Here is a 20,408-nt window from a genome sequence, read left to right as displayed (position 1 = left end):
AGGCCCTATGCTGATTTCGTGTCTACCTAGTGTTTGAATTTGCAGGAGTTCTAGCCTAAGTGCTTAGCTATCTAGTGAGACTATCGGTGTTTTTTAAGACCTAATCTAAGTCTACATCTATACAGATTATTTATTGTTTAGCGAAAATCTATTTTCGCGATCTAATCTAGGTTTAAATCTGTTTTTAATCATTTAATGATTTTGTAGGCGCGCCTAATCTATATTTAAATCTATCTTATAGTTAAACCATGGTTTATTTATATTTACTATTCTATCTTGGGCCGGCCATTTTTATAATGTACTAATGTAATTTTTTTTAAAATGTAAACTAGCTACCAGGATTCCCCCCGAGACTTCTATATTCAAAGAAATAATAATTTATTTCTAATCGGACGTCAAAGTAATAATATTTACTATATGCGAGAAATACAAGTGAGTAAAAAATAGAAATAGCATTTTTATAAACAAAAACAAAAAAAGAAACAATATAGGTTTTTCAAAACGAATTCTTTCGATTAGGTGTGAATTGGATGAAACGAATGACAAGGAAGATAATCTGGATCGAAATAAGTTCAGAATAAATCAAAACAGGATAAGTTTACTTACATCTCATATCTACTCGAATGAGATACGAATTGGAATATTATTGGATATAATTGCGTTGGATATGCCTGTTCTGATTAATTCCATGAATAAGTTAATAAAGGTTTTCTTACTAAAACAAAATTAGCCCAAATAAAATTACAAAGAGAGCCTGTGTTATCACAAAATCTCAGAGACAGCAGGTGACTATTCCCTAAATACTGTAAATGAAGAGGACATACAATAGAGCTTGTCCATCTTCGCCAACGCCTGCAAAAAAAAAAAAAAAAAGACAGAAAAAATGCTCCAATCTCCTCCAAAGAAATCAGTCACAGAAAAGATATTTTTATAAATGATCCAAAACTAGCAAATATTTAAACGTTGGTCTATTTGGAGGTAGACTACTATTCTGCATTTGCCAGTGCTACTTTTGGCAAACAAAAAAACAACAAAAAAAACAAAAACAAGTATGCCTGCGAAGAGAACTCAGCATATCTACAAAACTGAAAGTCAACAACGCAGTAGTCCTCCCTTCGTTCTTTTATAATTCAGAGTCCTTGACCTTATATTCCCGATGCATTAAAAAGCTTAACCTCCACCTACGCTGTCAAGAGAAAAATCCATCAGGTGAACTGGTTTAATGACACCTCAAATATTGAAATACTACAGATGTCCGTTGTGAACAGCATCCACGCCACAGCAATTTCCAACGGGGTGGGGGGGGGACATGTAGTCTATAAGCCAGAAAATCGCCTCCCCAAACCTTTTCTTTATGGGAAGCTCTTTGCAGGAAAGCGCTCATAGTGTGGTGAACAGAAGCGTTACAAAGACTCCTTTAAGAACTACCTCCAGGAGTGTGATAATATTCACAACTGGCAAAAGCTCTTGATCGATCTTCTTGGCATACTCATAAGAGACAATATAAAAGACATACTTAAGATGGTAATAATGAGTGTGTAATTATGAAGAATTGTCAAGTGTTTATTTTTGAAAGACAGTATTATCTCTTTCCGAAATACAGGGTATATACTCTTTGCCTCTATTTAAACAATCTGAAGAAAAAAAAACACACAGTATAGAATGTATTGTTCTTGAGTATACTTTTTAACTCAGTTTGATGAAGAAAAAAAAAAGCCAGCTAGGAAGGAACAATGAAGTAAAAGTAACCTGTATAATAAAATAACATGATGGGGAAAGTAGTGCTATCCATTGAATGATGGGGAAAGTAGTGCTATCCATTGAATGATGGGGAAAGTAGTGCTATCCATTGAATGATGGGGAAAGTAGTGCTATCCATTGAATGATGGGGAAAGTAGTGCTATCCATTGAATGATGGGGAAAGTAGTGCTATCCATTGAATGATGGGGAAAGTAGTGCTATCCATTGAATGATGGGGAAAGTAGTGCTATCCATTGAATGATGGGGAAAGTAGTGCTATCCATTGAATGATGGGGAAAGTAGCCTGCTATCCATTGAATGATGGGGAAAGTAGTGCTATCCATTGAATGATGGGGAAAGTAGTGCTATCCATTGAATGATGGGGAAAGTAGTGCTATCCATTGAATGATGGGGAAAGTAGTGCTATCCATTGAATGATGGGGAAAGTAGCCTGCTATCCATTGAATGATGGGGAAAGTAGTGCTATCCATTGAATAATGGGGAAAGTAGTGCTATCCATTGAATGATGGGGAAAGTAGCCTGCTATCCATTGAATGATGGGGAAAGTAGCCTGCTATCCATTGAGTGATGGGGAAAGTAGCCTGCTATCCATTGAATGATGGGGAAAGTAGCCTGCTATCCATTGAGTGATGGGGAAAGTAGCCTGATATCCATTGAATGATGGGGAAAGTAGCCTGCTATCCATTGAATGATGGGGAAAGTAGCCTGCTATCCATTGAGTGATGGGGAAAGTAGCCTGCTATCCATTGAATGATGGGGAAAGTAGTGCTATCCATTGAATGATGGGGAAAGTAGTGCTATCCATTGAATGATGGGGAAAGTAGCCTGCTATCCATTGAATGATGGGGAAAGTAGTGATATCCATTGAATGATGGGGAAAGTAGCCTGCTATCCATTGAATGATGGGGAAAGTAGTGATATCCATTGAATGATGGGGAAAGTAGCCTGCTATCCATTGAATGATGGGGAAAGTAGCCTGCTATCCATTGAATGATGGGGAAAGTAGCCTGCTATCCATTGAATGATGGGGAAAGTAGTGCTATCCATTGAATGATGGGGAAAGTAGTGCTATCCATTGAGTGATGGGGAAAGTAGTGCTATCCATTGAATGATGAAGAAAGTAGCCTGCTATCCATTGAATGATGAAGAAAGTAGCCTGCTATCCATTGAATGATGAAGAAAGTAGCCTGCTATCCATTGAATGATGGGGAAAGTAGTGCTATCCATTGAATGATGGGGAAAGTAGTGATATCCATTGAATGATGGGGAAAGTAGCCTGCTATCCATTGAATGATGGGGAAAGTAGCCTGCTATCCATTGAATGATGGGGAAAGTAGCCTGCTATCCATTGAATGATGGGGAAAGTAGCCTGCTATCCATTGAGTGATGGGGAAAGTAGCCTGCTATCCATTGAATGATGGGGAAAGTAGCCTGCTATCCATTGAATGATGGGGAAAGTAGTGCTATCCATTGAATGATGGGGAAAGTAGTGCTATCCATTGAGTGATGGGGAAAGTAGTGCTATCCATTGAATGATGAAGAAAGTAGCCTGCTATCCATTGAATGATGAAGAAAGTAGCCTGCTATCCATTGAATGATGGGGAAAGTAGTGCTATCCATTGAATGATGGGGAAAGTAGTGCTATCCATTTAATAATTAGAACAGAAACAGAGAAGATTACTGATGTGTATTTGCTTTTGCATGGCGTGCGCACTGAAGCGTGACCAGGGGCTGATGCAAGTAGATGTTTTTATTTTGGTTGGAGGGTGCGTGAGTCTGAAAGTAGACAATGTTATTGAGTGAATGAGTGAGTGAAAGAATTTCGGATGAATGTGTGCGTGCGTGTGTGTTTATACGTGAAGGAATAAATAGAGCAATTTCTGTGAACACGTGTTTTAAATAATAGAATCAGTTCCTAACTGTAGGTGTAAATTGTGTATTGGGCTGGTCCCTGAGGCGTTTTGTGAGTAAATTGTGTGTTGGGCTGGTCCCTGAGGCTTTTTGTGAGTAAATTGTGTGTTGGGCTGGTCCCCGAGACGTTTAGTGAGTAAATGAATAATTACCCTTTGCAGACCATGCAATTAATAGGGCAGATGATGTAAAGGTCATTTGTTTCTTTGAACGACGGCTAATGATGGTGTCTTGTAGCCAGCACATTGACCAACTGCCTTTCGTTTCTCCCATATAATGTAAAAACAAAAGTAGTAAAGTTCCCTTTTAGACCTTGTGGTCTATAGGGTAGATGATGTAAAGGTCATCTATTTCCGAGGCCTACGGTTTACGAGGGTGTCATGTGGCCAGCACAACGACCAACAGCCTTTATTTTTCCCCAACTAACGTCAGGTACCCATTAGAGCTGAGTGGACTCAGAGGCGCCCAAAATTAAAAATCCCAGTCTTTACCAAGATTCGAGTCCGGGACCCCTGGTTCGGAAGCCAAGCGCTTTACCGCTAAGCCACCGCGCCTCCTCCCATATAATGCCAGGTGCCTATTTAAGTTTCGTGGACTCAAAGGCGTCCAAAAAAAAATCTCAACATTAAAACAATCCACCGAAAATCAAACCCGAGACAGCTCGGTTCGGAATCAAAGCCCTTTATCCCCCAGCCACCACGCCCCATATAAATGAGTAAAGCGCATGTTTTATTTCCTGGAGTGTGTGTAATAAGTGTACAAGTACACGCGTAAGTGATTGCGTTAAGTAACTGAGTGAGAGTGAATGAATGAAGGTGTGTGAGTGATCTAGTGCCTCATTGTGTGCGCATGCGTTAGAGCGTGAGTGAGTGACAAGGCATCTCGTAAGTTGGTGAGTGTTGTTGGGGCTTTATGAGCAAGTAAGTACGAGACTTATTTTGTGAATCTATGAATGCGTGCTTGCGTGGTTGATCATGAGAGAATAATTGATGGTGTAAGTGCGTAAGCTTGTAAGTGAGTATATGTAATTTCTTGTCATAAGTTCACGAATGATTGCGTAATGGTGTGGGCGGCCCAAAGATAAAACAAATTTCTTCTTAGTTATCCACACTGGAAGACGCCAAAGTCTTAACGTTCTGGAGCCCATCTTAAGAACCTTACGTCACAGAAGAAATATTGTTGCTTGAAATATTCGATAGTGTGATTCCAGTGCGAGATATACTTCTTGTAATATTGAACATTTAGTTAACTTGCAAGAATTACATAATTCAACAACAGTATGTTATTTTTGTAAAAATGTTTTATTTCTATTTCAATACAACTTTGTAAGTCCATTATCATTTCGTTGTCTAGGTAATTGAGCAAACGTTTACAAATTCGAAGGTTTCAATGGAGTCTTTGATCTAATCAAATCAGCAGCCACTTCCGCAATCATGACTGTTGCTGCATTTGTGTCTCCAGAAACAATCCAAGGCATGATAGAGGCATCCACTACTCGCAGATTGCAGATACCATGTACCCTAAAGATTAAATATAAAATATATATATATAAATATATTAAAAAAGCATATATGAAGTGTGATTGTAACAAGTAGTTTAGAAGCAGTTGGTATCTGTGTGAAGGTTAACTTGATAGCTTTTTAAATGTATGTTACGATGAAATAAGGTTATACGACGTGAATTCAAGTTGGAGAGCTCAAGCCCTAGACATATTAGGCTCTTCTCAATCGGTTTCTACAAGATCTAATTTCTGCTCTTAAGCTAGTTAACTTTTACTCTCGTAATTATTTTCCTCGTTTCGATAGTAGTATTCGTTTTGCTCATTTGTATTACACTATCCTGTTGTGATTAAACTTCAATAACTTTTTTGTTTGTTATTAGCAAATGTTATTTTTGGTAATGAATTATTAGAGAATGCATGCTCTTTTTTTTTCAGCACAGAAATTAATTGTATAAATCCAAAAATCAATTTAGTTAAATAGGGGTCAAATCAACTATGGTATCGTCAATTAGGAGAGAAAGAGTTAAGATCAAAGTATATACCTTAGATCAGCATCGACGACAGCGGTTGGGTCACCCCTGGGTCCCATTTTACATGTTCCCACGGGGTGATAGGCAGTTAGGGGCATGCTTTTAATGAGGCATCGCCAGTAATCATAAGATCTGAACTTGTGCCCATTACAAATACTGATCGGAACTTGCTCTGCTAGCTCTGCACCAATGTCTTGTAGTGTTTTAGTGTTAACAAACTTTTCACACTCCTGTATACCTGAGGAGCGACAATAGTATATAGACATAGTATAACAATATACCTGATGTACAAATATGTAAACTGACAAATCAGAACTACACTAGCTCCAGCAGGAATAACATGCCCAGTGTGCAGCCGAACATTCCAGGCTCACATAGGTCTTACTGTCTGACCAGCTACATGAGGAGGAAAAAAAACCAGTGATAAGCCCTCAGCCCCCTGGATGACAAAGGTGGTCATCATCGAACCACGGTGGACGAACCATATCTATATTATAAAGTAGAATGTGAGGTGTATGTATGTATGTATGTTACTTATAGACATCAAAACCGCTTGACCAATCTTGATAAAACTAGGCAGGAATGTTCTAACTTAGACCGTAGTGTATGTATTGTAGCCCTAAAACAAACTTATGACCCTAAAAAAAAAAATAAAGTCCGACTCTATTAAAGCTATAGTATTTATGGATCTAGGCCATGGTTAACAATGTTGACATGAGAAAAGATCGAAAGGATTTAGATCTAGGTCTAATTTTAAGAAACACTTTGCTCAGATAGTTTTCTACTTTGACACATGAAAATACAAAAGAAGATCCATTGATTTCATTATATAATAAAATTAACCTTCAATTTTGTGTTTCAAATGCATTTTTTACATAAATTAGTTCCTGATATCCGTGGTTACAGATTTCCTGGCGAACATTCTTTCATTAGACAATACCAATTGGTTACACATTAACACATCTCTCTACTGAGTCTATTCCTAGGTCTAGGTCTAAAACTCTTATTGAACTCTAAGATGATAAAACTTCTTTTCGCAAAGATAGTTTTGTGCTTTAACACATAAACATACTAATTATTGTCCATTCATTTGATATTTTAATCAATTTAACATTCAAATTTGTTTTTCTAAAGCATTTTTAATACATTCGTTCGCTGTTCGCTAAAGTTGGGTAGCCGTGTTGAGATAGGCCTATATTCATTCATGAAAAAAGGTCACGCATGCGCAACACAGAATGAACTCTATAAAAGCCAATTTTTAACTCTAGATAAGGGTAGATTTAGATCTATGTCTACCTCAAGATCTACTTTATACTTTAACACATGAACATACAAAATTAAGTCTATTCATCTCAAATTTTTATCAAATATATGTAGGCTTAAAAGCAAATGTTTTAATTTGAAAAATGGATTTAAGCCTATTAGCTATTTTGATTTCATAGCTTCATTCACACTATTTTTACATTGACACATTCGCTTTACTTATTACATTATTATTTCGTTTAACCCTTAAAACGCGTGTGGTAGTTTAGCCTCTAAACATCAGACTTGTGTTTGCACTCATTGTAAAACAGTTCAGCACTTTAAGGGTTAATTGTTTACAAAACACTCTCATGAACTATATCGATAGTAATGCGCAAATAAAGACCCGCGGGTCGCGGGTAACATATTTCTAGTATATATATATAATATGTACACAGACAAATCATAACTTTATACCTGATATACAAAATGTACACGACACATAACTAAATAAATAATGCACAAATATGTACAGAGGTATAACATATTTCCTTTCATACAAAACTAGTCAAGAACATAACACCGTACCTGTGATCAAAGTATCGATATCTTTCTGTTTCTCTAAATAGTTGGGCTCAATGCGAGGATAATCTATGGGATCATTGTATTGAAGAGTTACCCGCCCTCTACTCTCAGGGTGTAATAAAATAGGTAGACAGATAAATCCATAATTCGCATTTTGTTTTTGCGCCATCTCATTTTTCACCTATGGCATACAATAAAATAGAATTTTTTTTAGAATTTATTTCATTTATTACAACAAAACTAAACTAAAACATAGCATAGCATAAACTGACTTTTAAATAAGAAAGAGGAAAAGGATCCTAGCAGTGGAATTGAGATGCTTAAGATAGATTTTAGGTACCGCATCACATCACCGAAAAAGCAAATAGAGACAGGTTTAGTACAGCGATTGAAACCCGGCATCCTGCTGTCGAAAATGCTAACAATAATTCTATGGCCACATTCCAAGGTCCTCAAGGTTCGTAAAGACATTTGTTCAGGAAACAGATAAAGACAGACAGAAAAAGCGATGGGAAGACATTTGTTTGGGAAACAGAAGAGGCAGAGAAAGCAATGGGAAGACATTTGTTTGGGAAACAGAAGAGGCAGACAGAGAAAGCAATGGGAAGACATTTGTTCAGGAAACAGAAGAGGCAGACAGAGAAAGCAATGGGAAGACATTTGTTCAGGAAACAGAAGAGGCAGACAGAGAAAGCAAAAGGAAGACTTTTGTTCAGGAAACAGAAGAGGCAGGCAGAGAAAGCAATGGGAAGACATTTGTTTGGGAAACAGAAGAGGCAGAGAAAGCAATGGGAAGACATTTGTTCAGGAAACAGAAGAGGCAGACAGAGAAAGCAATTGGAAGACATTTGTTCAGGAAACAGAAGAGGCAAACAGAGAAAGCAATGGGAAGACATTTGTTCAGGAAACAGAAGAGGCAGACAGAAAAAGCAATTGGAAGACTTTTGTTCAGGAAACAGAAGAGGCAGACAGAGAAAGCAATGGGAAGACATTTGTTCAGGAAACAGAAGAGGCAGACAGAGAAAGCAATGGGAAGACTTTTGTTCAGGAAACAGAAGAGGCAGACAGAGAAAGCAATGGGAAGACATTTGTTTGGGAAACAGAAGAGGCAGACAGAGAAAGCAATGGGAAGACATTTGTTCAGGAAACAGAAGAGGCAGACAGTGAAAGCGTGGGGAAGACATTTGTTAAGGAAACAGAAGAGGCAGACAGAGAAAGCAATGGGAAGACATTTGTTCAGGAAACAGAAGAGGCAGTCAGAGAAAGCGATGGGAAGACATATGTTCAGGAAACAGAAGAGGCAGTCAGAGAAAGCAATGGGAAGACATTTGTTCAGGAAACAGAAGAGGCAGACAGTGAAAGCGATGGAAAGACATTTGTTCAGGAAACAGAAGAGGCAGACAGAGAAAGCAATGGGAAGACATTTGTTCAGGAAACAGAAGAGGCAGACAGAGAAAGCAATGGGAAGACATTTGTTCAGGAAACAGAAGAGGCAGACAGAGAAAGCAATGGGATGACATATGTTCATGAAACAGAAGAGGCAGACAGAAAAAGCAATGGGAAGACATTTGTTCAGGAAACAGAAGAGGCAGACAGAGAAAGCAATGGGAAGACATTTGTTCAGGAAACAGAAGTGGCAGACAGAGAAAGCAATGGGATGACATATGTTCATGAAACAGAAGAGGCAGACAGAGAATTCAATGGGAAGACATTTGTTCAGAAAAAAGAAGAGGCAGTCAGAGAAAGCAATGGGAAGACATTTGTTCAGGAAACAGAAGAGGCAGACAGTGAAAGCGATGGGAAGACATTTGTTCAGGAAACAGAAGAGGCAGACAGAGAAAGCAATGGGAAGACATTTGTTCAGGAAACAGAAGAGGCAGACAGAGAAAGCGATGGGAAGACATTTGTTCAGGAAACAGAAGAGGCAGAGAAAGCAATGGGAAGACATATGTTCAAGAAACAGATAAAGACAGACAGAAAAAGCGATGGGAAGACATTTGTTTGGGAAACAGATGAGGATGAGAAAGCAATGGGAAGACATTTGTTCAGGAAACAGAAGAGGCAGACAGAGAAAGCAATGGGAAGACATTTGTTCAGGAAACAGAACAGGCAGACAGAGAAAGCAATGGGAAGACATTTGTTCAGGAAACAGAAGAGGCAGACAGAGAAAGCGATGGGAAGACATTTGTTTGGGAAACAGATGAGGCCGAGAAAGCAATGGGAAGACATTTGTTCAGGAAACAGAAGAGGCAGACAGAGAAAGCAATGGGAAGACATTTGTTCAGGAAACATAAGAGGCAGACAGAGAAAGCAATGGGAAGACATTTGTTTAGGAAACAGAAGAGGCAGACAGAGAAAGCAATGGGAAGACATTTGTTTGGGAAACAGAAGAGGCAGACAGAGAAAGCAATGGGAAGACTTTTGTTCAGGAAACAGAAGAGGCAGACAGAGAAAGCAATGGGAAGACATTTGTTCAGTAAACAGAAGAGGCAGACAGAGAAAGCAATTAGAAGACATTTGTTTGGGAAACAGAAGAGGCAGACAGAGAAAACAATGGGAAGACTTTTGTTCAGGAAACAGAAGAGGCAAACAGAGAAAGCAATGGGAAGACTTTTGTTCAGGAAACAGAAGAGGCAGACAGAGAAAGCGATGGGAAGACATTTGTTCAGGAAACAGAAGAGGCAGAGAAAGCAATGGGAAGACATATGTTCAAGAAACAGATAAAGACAGACAGAAAAAGCGATGGGAAGACATTTGTTTGGGAAACAGATGAGGATAAGAAAGCAATGGGAAGACATTTGTTCAGGAAACAGAAGAGGCAGACAGAGAAAGCAATGGGAAGACATTTGTTCAGGAAACAGAACAGGCAGTCAGAGAAAGCAATGGGAAGACATTTGTTCAGGAAACAGAAGAGGCAGACAGAGAAAGCAATGGGAAGACATTTGTTCAGGAAACATAAGAGGCAGACAGAGAAAGCAATGGGAAGACATTTGTTTAGGAAACAGAAGAGGCAGACAGAGAAAGCAATGGGAAGACATTTGTTCAGGAAACAGAAAAGGCAGACAGAGAAAGCAATGGGAAGACATTTGTTTGGGAAACAGAAGAGGCAGACAGAGAAAGCAATGGGAAGACTTTTGTTCAGGAAACAGTAGAGGCAGACAGAGAAAAAAATGGGAAGACATTTGTTCAGTAAACATAAGAGGCAGACAGAGAAAGCAATGGGAAGACATTTGTTCAGGAAACAGAAGAGGCAGACAGAGAAAGCAATGGGAAGACATTTGTTTGGGAAACAGAAGAGGCAGACAGAGAAAGCAATGGGAAGACTTTTGTTCAGGAAACAGAAGAGGCAGACAGAGAAAGCAATGGGAAGACATTTGTTCAGTAAACAGAAGAGGCAGACAGAGAAAGCAATTAGAAGACATTTGTTTGGGAAACAGAAGAGGCAGACAGAGAAAACAATGGGAAGACTTTTGTTCAGGAAACAGAAGAGGCAAACAGAGAAAGCAATGGGAAGACTTTTGTTCAGGAAACAGAAGAGGCAGACAGAGAAAGCGATGGGAAGACATTTGTTCAGGAAACAGAAGAGGCAGAGAAAGCAATGGGAAGACATATGTTCAAGAAACAGATAAAGACAGACAGAAAAAGCGATGGGAAGACATTTGTTTGGGAAACAGATGAGGATAAGAAAGCAATGGGAAGACATTTGTTCAGGAAACATAAGAGGCAGACAGAGAAAGCAATGGGAAGACATTTGTTTAGGAAACAGAAGAGGCAGACAGAGAAAGCAATGGGAAGACATTTGTTCAGGAAACAGAAAAGGCAGACAGAGAAAGCAATGGGAAGACATTTGTTTGGGAAACAGAAGAGGCAGACAGAGAAAGCAATGGGAAGACTTTTGTTCAGGAAACAGTAGAGGCAGACAGAGAAAAAAATGGGAAGACATTTGTTCAGTAAACAGAAGAGGCAGACAGAGAAAGCAATGGGAAGACATTTGTTTGGGAAACAGAAGAGGCAGACAGAGAAAACAATGGGAAGACTTTTGTTCAGGAAACAGAAGAGGCAAACAGAGAAAGCAATGGGAAGACTTTTGTTCAGGAAACAGAAGAGGCAGACAGAGAAAGCAATGGGAAGACATTTGTTCAGGAAACAGAAGTGGCAGACAGAGAAAGCAATGGGAAGACATATGTTCATGAAACAGAAGAGGCAGACAGAGAATTCAATGGGAAGACATTTGTTCAGAAAAATGAAGAGGCAGTCAGAGAAAGCAATGGGAAGACATTTGTTTAGGAAACAGAAGAGGCAGACAGTAAAAGCGATGGGAAGACATTTGTTCAGGAAACAGAAGAGGCAGACAGAGAAAGCAATGGGAAGACATTTGTTCAGGAAACAGAAGAGGCAGACAGAGAAAGCGATGGGAAGACATTTGTTCAGGAAACAGAAGAGGCAGAGAAAGCAATGAAAAGACATATGTTCAAGAAACAGATAAAGACAGACAGAAAAAGCGATGGGAAGACATTTGTTTGGGAAACAGATGAGGCCGAGAAAGCAATGGGAAGACATTTGTTCAGGAAACAGAAGAGGCAGACAGAGAAAGCAATGGGAAGACATTTGTTCAGGAAACAGAACAGGCAGACAGAGAAAGCAATGGGAAGACATTTGTTCAGGAAACAGAAGAGGCAGACAGAGAAAGCGATGGGAAGACATTTGTTTGGGAAACAGATGAGGCCGAGAAAGCAATGGGAAGACATTTGTTCAGGAAACAGAAGAGGCAGACAGAGAAAGCAATGGGAAGACATTTGTTCAGGAAACATAAGAGGCAGACAGAGAAAGCAATGGGAAGACATTTGTTTAGGAAACAGAAGAGGCAGACAGAGAAAGCAATGGGAAGACATTTGTTCAGGAAACAGAAGAGGCAGACAGAGAAAGCAATGGGAAGACATTTGTTTGGGAAACAGAAGAGGCAGACAGAGAAAGCAATGGGAAGACTTTTGTTCAGGAAACAGAAGAGGCAGACGGAGAAAACAATGGGAAGACATTTGTTCAGGAAACAGAAGAGGCAGACAGAGAAAGCAATGGGAAGACATATGATTAGGAAACAGAAGAGGCAGACAGAGAAAGCAATGGGAAGACATTTCTTTGGGAAACAGAAGAGGCAGACAGAGAAAGCAATGGGAAGACATTTGTTCAGGAAACAGAAGAGGCAGACAGTGAAAGCGTGGGGAAGACATTTGTTCAGGAAACAGAAGAGGCAGACAGTGAAAGGGATGGGAAGACATTTGTTTAGGAAACAGAAGAGGCAGACAGAGAAAGCAATGGGAAGACATTTGTTTAGGAAACAGAAGAGGCAGACAGAGAAAGCAATGGGAAGACTTTTGTTCAGGAAACAGAAGAGGCAGACAGAGAAAGCAATGGGAAGACATTTGTTCAGGAAACAGAAGAGGAAGACAGAGAAAGCAATGGGAAGACATTTGTTCAGGAAACAGAAGAGGCAGACAGTGAAAGCAATGGGAAGACATTTGTTTGGGAAACAGAAGAGGCAGACAGAGAAAGCAATGGGAAGACATTTGTTCAGGAAACAGAAGAGGAAGACAGAGAAAGCAATGGGAAGACATTTGTTCAGGAAACATAAGAGGCAGACAGAGAAAGCAATGGGAAGACATATGATTAGGAAACAGAAGATTCAGAAAGAGAAAGCAATGGGAAGACATTTGTTCAGGAAACAGAAGAGGCAGACAGAGAAAGCAATGGGAAGACATTTGTTCAGGAAACAGAACAGGCAGACAGAGAAAGCAATGGGAAGACATTTGTTCAGGAAACAGAAGAGGCAGACAGAGAAAGCGATGGGAAGACATTTGTTTGGGAAACAGATGAGGCCGAGAAAGCAATGGGAAGACATTTGTTCAGGAAACAGAAGAGGCAGACAGAGAAAGCAATGGGAAGACATTTGTTCAGGAAACATAAGAGGCAGACAGAGAAAGCAATGGGAAGACATTTGTTTAGGAAACAGAAGAGGCAGACAGAGAAAGCAATGGGAAGACATTTGTTCAGGAAACAGAAGAGGCAGACAGAGAAAGCAATGGGAAGACATTTGTTTGGGAAACAGAAGAGGCAGACAGAGAAAGCAATGGGAAGACTTTTGTTCAGGAAACAGAAGAGGCAGACAGAGAAAGCAATGGGAAGACATTTGTTCAGTAAACAGAAGAGGCAGACAGAGAAAGCAATTAGAAGACATTTGTTTGGGAAACAGAAGAGGCAGACAGAGAAAACAATGGGAAGACTTTTGTTCAGGAAACAGAAGAGGCAAACAGAGAAAGCAATGGGAAGACTTTTGTTCAGGAAACAGAAGAGGCAGACAGAGAAAGCGATGGGAAGACATTTGTTCAGGAAACAGAAGAGGCAGAGAAAGCAATGGGAAGACATATGTTCAAGAAACAGATAAAGACAGACAGAAAAAGCGATGGGAAGACATTTGTTTGGGAAACAGATGAGGATGAGAAAGCAATGGGAAGACATTTGTTCAGGAAACAGAAGAGGCAGACAGAGAAAGCAATGGGAAGACATTTGTTCAGGAAACAGAACAGGCAGTCAGAGAAAGCAATGGGAAGACATTTGTTCAGGAAACAGAAGAGGCAGACAGAGAAAGCAATGGGAAGACATTTGTTCAGGAAACATAAGAGGCAGACAGAGAAAGCAATGGGAAGACATTTGTTTAGGAAACAGAAGAGGCAGACAGAGAAAGCAATGGGAAGACATTTGTTCAGGAAACAGAAGAGGCAGACAGAGAAAGCAATGGGAAGACATTTGTTTGGGAAACAGAAGAGGCAGACAGAGAAAGCAATGGGAAGACTTTTGTTCAGGAAACAGAAGAGGCAGACAGAGAAAAAAATGGGAAGACATTTGTTCAGTAAACAGAAGAGGCAGACAGAGAAAGCAATGGGAAGACATTTGTTTGGGAAACAGAAGAGGCAGACAGAGAAAACAATGGGAAGACTTTTGTTCAGGAAACAGAAGAGGCAAACAGAGAAAGCAATGGGAAGACTTTTGTTCAGGAAACAGAAGAGGCAGACAGAGAAAGCAATGGGAAGACATTTGTTCAGGAAACAGAAGAGGAAGACAGAGAAAGCAATGGGAAGACATTTGTTCAGGAAACAGAAGAGGCAGACAGTGAAAGCGATGGGAAGACAGTTGTTTGGGAAACAGAAGAGGCAGACAGAGAAAGCAATGGGAAGACATTTGTTCAGGAAACAGAAGAGGCAGACAGAGAAAGCAATGGGAAGAATTTGTTCAGGAAACATAAGAGGCAGACAGAGAAAGCAATGGGAAGACATATGATTAGGAAACAGAAGATTCAGAAAGAGAAAGCAATGGGAAGACATTTGTTCAGGAAACAGAAGAGGAAGACAAAGAAAGCAATGGGAAGACATTTGTTCAGGAAACAGAAGAGGCAGACAGAGAAAGCAATGGGAAGACATATGATTAGGAAACAGAAGAGGCAGACAGAGAAAGCAATGGGAAGACATTTGTTTGGGAAACAGAAGAGGCAGACAGTGAAAGCATGGGTAAGACATTTGTCCAGAAAGCAGAAGAGGCAGACAGTGAAAGCGATGGGAAGACATTTGTTTAGGAAACAGAAGAGGCAGACAGAGAAAGCAATAGGAAGACATTTGTTTAGGAAACAGAAGAGGCAGACAGTGAAAGCGTGGGGAAGACATTTGTTCAGGAAACAGAAGAGGCAGACAGTGAAAGGGATGGGAAGACATTTGTTTAGGAAACAGAAGAGGCAGACAGAGAAAGCAATGGGAAGACATTTGTTTAGGAAACAGAAGAGGCAGACAGTGAAAGCGTGGGGAAGACATTTGTTCAGGAAACAGATAAAGACAGACAGAGAAAGCAATGGGAAGACATATGATTAGGAAACAGAAGAGGCAGACAGAGAAAGCAATGGGAAGACATTTGTTTGGGAAACAGATAAAGACAGACAGAGAAAGCAATGGGAAGACATATGATTAGGAAACAGAAGAGGCAGACAGAGAAAGCAATGGGAAGACTTTTGTTCAGGAAACAGAAGAGGCAGACAGAGAAAGCAATGGGAAGACATTTGTTCAGGAAAAAGAAGAGGAAGACAGAGAAAGCAATGGGAAGACATTTGTTCAGGAAACAGAAGAGGCAGACAGAGAAAGCAATGGGAAGACATTTGTTTGGGAAACAGAAGAGGATTTGTGATTTGTGATTTCTGATTTGAGGCACATCGGCACAATTTAGGCCATGTCGTGCCTGCAGTTCCTTAAGGACTACTCTCTCTCTAAACAACAAGGGCCAGATTCTATACAGTCATATAATTAAAATCAAGGTCTATTCACAGTTAAAATAGTAAAGGTAGTAAAAATTTAAATATTTGGTAAAAATCTAATGTAAATAGTGCATGTTCACAAATTCAGAAATCAGATCTTCGTAGATAGCCCCATTTCCCGAATAAAGCCCAGTACCTTACCAGGGTCGACATTATTAAATAGTGTTTTTAGATTAGTGGCTCTAAAATATTTCGCCCTGACATCCTGGTATCTGGGGCAATCAACGAGGATATGTTCCACGGTGAGGCGAGAGTCACAGTACTCGCAAAGTGGGGGCTCCTCTCTCTTCAGTACAAAAGAGTGCGTGATGTAGGTGTGGCCAATCCTAAGTCTGGACATGGTCGTGCTACCACGCCTTGTCAGACCCTTAGATGTGGGCCGCCACCTGACATCCGCCACAATCTGCCTGAGTTTACTGTGAGTCTCAGCCTCCCATCGATTCTGCCACTCTCGATAGGTGGCAGAGGCAATACTTTGTCTCAGGTCCGAGTAGGGAATTTGGGTTCCTGACACCGCATGATTTAGGGCTCTCTTTGCTTCTCTGTCTGCGGCTTCGTTTCCCTCAATGCCAACATGGGAGGGGACCTAGATGAAGGTGACATCCCTACGGTCGGCTGTTATTTGGTCCAACAGCTTCAGGCTCTTATGTACCAATAAGATGTCAGTCTTCATCCGCCCCAAAGCTTGCAATGCAGATTTGGAGTCGGAGCAGATTATAAATTTACTCCTTTCTGATGCTTTTACAGCCATAAGTGCAAGCAATATTGCGTGCAATTCGGCCGTAAAGATGGAGCAGCCATCGGGGAGTCTACGGGAGATTGTTTTGTTCCGAAAGGAGCAGGCACACGCGACCTTTCCCTCCATTTTGGATCCGTCTGTGTAGATGGTGCCACAATCTCCGTAGCTCTCCTGCAGTTCCCTAAAGTGGACTTGTAGTATGCTTGGGTCTGTATTTTCTTTTTTCAAATTAAGGAGGGATAAATTTAATTTGGGTTTATTCATTAGCCAAGGAGGATTCTGAGGGGTTTCTATTTTAGAGATTTGGTCAATGGGTGGGGTTAAATTTTGGATGGGTTCTCTCATTCGAAGGCCCAACGGCTGTATGACGTTAGGCCTTCGATTGTATAATTCTACCTCTGTGGGGTTAAATATGGAGCCAAAAGCAGGGTTCGTGGGGTTGGATTTTAGCTTGACTATATACTGCATTGCAAGCTTTTTCATTCTTATATCCATGGGGAGTTCTCCAGCCTCCACATGGAGACTTGGGATAGGTGATGTACGAAACGCGCCGAGACAGAGACGCAGGGCAGCAATTTGTATTGGTTCCAGTATTTTTAGGTACGACTTCCTTGCTGCTCCATATATTATGGATCCGTAGTCTAGCTTGGATCGAATTAGACTCCGATAGAGCAGCAGCAAGGTATCTCTGTCAGCTCCCCAGTCCGTATGGCTGAGTACTCTTAGTATGTTTAACGACTTTTGGCATTTCTTCTTAAGTTCCTTAATGTGGGGGAGAAAATTAAATTTGGAATCTAAGGTGAGGCCTAAAAATTTTGTAGTTTTCACGACAGGGATCTTCTTTTTGTGTATAAATAGTTCAGGGTCTGGGTGTAGTCCCCTTAGATTACAAAAATGCATACTAACTGTTTTGGAGTCTGAGAATTTGAAACCATTATAGTTTGCCCAACCCTGAATTTTGTTTAAACATAACTGTAATTTTCTTTCTAAGGTGTTCATGTTTTTCCCATAAGTGAGAATGACAAAGTCATCAACATACAAAGAGCACTCTATGCCAGGGGGCAGCGCATTTATGATGCTATTTATTTTAATGTTGAACAGGGTGACTGACAGAATGCTGCCCTGGGGTACACCCATTTCCTGGTCATGAGTGTCAGAAGCGGAGTTGCCCACTCGAACCTGAAATTTTCGATCTTTCAGGAATTCCTCCACAAAACGGGGGAGGTGTCCCTTAAGCCCCATAAGCGCCAGGTCACGTAGAATGCCATGTTTCCAGGTTGTGTCATAGGCCTTTTCTATATCGAAGAATACAGCTACTAGATGTTCTCTTCTGAGTAATGCATTTCTAATATAAGCTTCCAGCCTTACCAGGTGGTCAGTTGTTGTCCGCCCCTGCCGGAATCCGCACTGGTAGTTAGAGATCACTTTATTCCTTTCCAGGTACCAGACCAGCCTACTGTTAATCATTCTTTCCATGGTTTTGCAGATGCAGCTTGTTAGTGCTATTGGTCGGTAGTTAGCTGGGTCAGAGCCGTCTCTTCCCGGTTTAGGTATCGGTATAACTGTGGCTTTCCTCCAGCTGTTTGGGAAAGCGCCTGTTTGCCACACACAGTTATAGACCCCTAGCAGGACTGCCAATAAGGGTTCGGGAAGGTGCTTGAGGAACTGGTAATGGATTTCGTCTTCTCCAGGCGCTGTGTCATGTGACTTGTCCAGCGATTCCCTCAGTTCCTCAAGCGAGAACGGTTTGTTGTAGTCTTCATTGTTCTCTGACCTGAAATCAATGGGGTGTCTTTCCTCCCTGGTTTTGACTTTTTGGAACTCTGGCGTGTAGTGTGCAGTGGATGATTTTTCTGCTATTGAGGATGCAAGGCAGTCAGCTATTTCTCTGGGGGACGTGACAGTTCGTCCTTGGTTTTTCAAATGCCCTATTGCATTTGATTCTTTCCCTTTGATTCGCCTTACTGCCTTCCAAACCGCTCTAGCAGAAGTTTTGGCATCCAGACTGCCGACAAAACTTCTCCAGGAATTCCTTTTGGCTGACCGTATGGTTTGTCTAGCCTTTGCTCTAGCTATTCTGAATAGCTTTAGGTTTTCCTGGAAAGGATTCTTTATAAATGCAGGCAGTCGTTTTTTCCTATCACCAATAGCACTTTTGCAAGCTGTATCAAACCATGGTTTGCTAGGCCGTTTTGGATTTGCAGAGGTTAGGGGTACAACTTTCCTGGCTATACTTAGTAGCTTGCTAGCAAAGGTATCAGCTGGGTTCTGTTTATGGAGGATATTTTCTGTGATATCCTCAGAGCATCTTTTTTGGAATTGTTCCCAATCGGCCTTATTCAGTTTCCACCGCTGAGGTCGTCCCAATGAAGGGAGATTGTTAGTAATGATGATTGGGAAGTGATCACTTCCCCGTAGATCATTGCTAACTGACCATTTAAAATCGTCCAGAAGTCCGGGGACGCATACGGTGAGGTCAATGCATGTGAATGATCCAGTTCCTGGGTGCAAGTAGGTCGGTGATGCATCATTAAGTATGCATAAATCATGTTGGAGGAAGATATCCTCCAGCATACGACCTCTTGTGTCGGTATTGTTGGATCCCCACATGGTGTTATGGGCATTGAAATCCCCAAGGATTAAATAAGGCCGGGGGAGTTGTTTCAATAGGTCCTCCATGTCTGTTCGGTTTAATGGAGCGCCTGGTGGTAGATACAGGCTGCAGCAAGTGATAACCTTGTGAAGGGTTATCCTAGCTGCTACGGCCTGTAGTGTGGTCTGTAGTTCTACCCTCTCATGGGGGATGCTATCCTTCACAAGGATACAGACTCCACCTGATGCTCTCTCTGCATCCTCAACATTCTTGGTGTAAGCACGGTAGCTTCGGAAGCTGATGCAATCTTTCAGAAATGTTTCCTGTAAGCAGACAGCTACAGGAGTCTCAGAGTCCATCAGTAGCTGCATTTCCTCGTAATTGGCCTTGAGGCCTCTACAATTCCACTGTACAATTCTGGAATCCATGGCTTATTCTAGATGACCTACTTGGAGCTATTTGGCCTTGGGAGGCCCCCGGAGGGGTTTCCCTTTATTCCAGTGACCTTGGTATTTTTATTCTTGGGTTTGGATGGAGAGGAGGACAACCCCCTTTTGGGGGAAGTCTTTCTCTCTGGAGAGGGGAGATCCCTCTGGTTAGAGCGGAGGTTATTTCCTCCTCTCTCACCTTGGGCATCCTCTCCGCTTTGATTTCTCCCCTTAGGGAGTTGGTCAACCTCTAGCTCGGTAGAGGTTGGGGTGTCTGGCTGGGTTCTCTGAGGAGAACCTGTGTCAGACATGATGTCTCCGGGTTCTCCCGGAGTATTGGTTTTGACATGCTGCTCAGTCTCCATGCTCTCATCAGCGAGCACAGAGAACCTGTTCTTTAGCATGACAACAGGGCTTTCTTGTTTCTTCAGAGGTGTGTTCTTTGGCGGTGTTTTCTTCTGAGTTGGAGGAGGAGGAGGGGGTGGTGGGGTCAATGTGTCCGTCTGTGTGGCTATGGATCTTCCTTTCTTAGCAACAGCCTGGGCGTAGGTCTTTGTCAAGCCGAATTGGCCATTGGGTAGGGCCAGTACAGCCGATTTCGCATGGCTAAAGGTACATCCGTTTCTTGCCTTGTACTCCTGCACGGCAACCTCCTGTTTCCACACAGGGCAGTCCTTGGAGTAGGCTGAGTGGCCAGCTTGACAGTTTGGGCATTTGAACTGGGCTGTGCAGCCCTTGTCCTCATGACCCTCTCCAGCACATCTGGCA

At 41.3% G+C, this 20,408-nt stretch overlaps 1 protein-coding gene across 1 annotated transcript in view; it reads right to left on the bottom strand.

Annotated features, from left to right (window-relative positions):
* Positions 1-4,954: 4,954 nt before the first annotated feature.
* Positions 4,955-20,408, bottom strand: part of LOC129926709 (alcohol dehydrogenase [acceptor]-like) — a 36,646-nt gene continuing 21,192 nt past the window's right edge. The window contains exons 9-11 of the mRNA XM_056032378.1: positions 7,534-7,711; positions 5,716-5,941; positions 4,955-5,192 (exon numbers count right to left, since the gene is read on the bottom strand). Coding sequence (XP_055888353.1) covers positions 5,042-5,192; positions 5,716-5,941; positions 7,534-7,711 — 555 coding nt within the window. The 3' untranslated portion in view covers positions 4,955-5,041. The remainder of the gene's footprint in view (positions 5,193-5,715; positions 5,942-7,533; positions 7,712-20,408) is intronic.

This window comes from Biomphalaria glabrata, chromosome 6, assembly GCF_947242115.1.
Source record: "Biomphalaria glabrata chromosome 6, xgBioGlab47.1, whole genome shotgun sequence".
Lineage (NCBI taxonomy): Eukaryota > Metazoa > Mollusca > Gastropoda > Planorbidae > Biomphalaria > Biomphalaria glabrata.
This window is presented reverse-complemented; position numbering and strand designations above follow the sequence as displayed.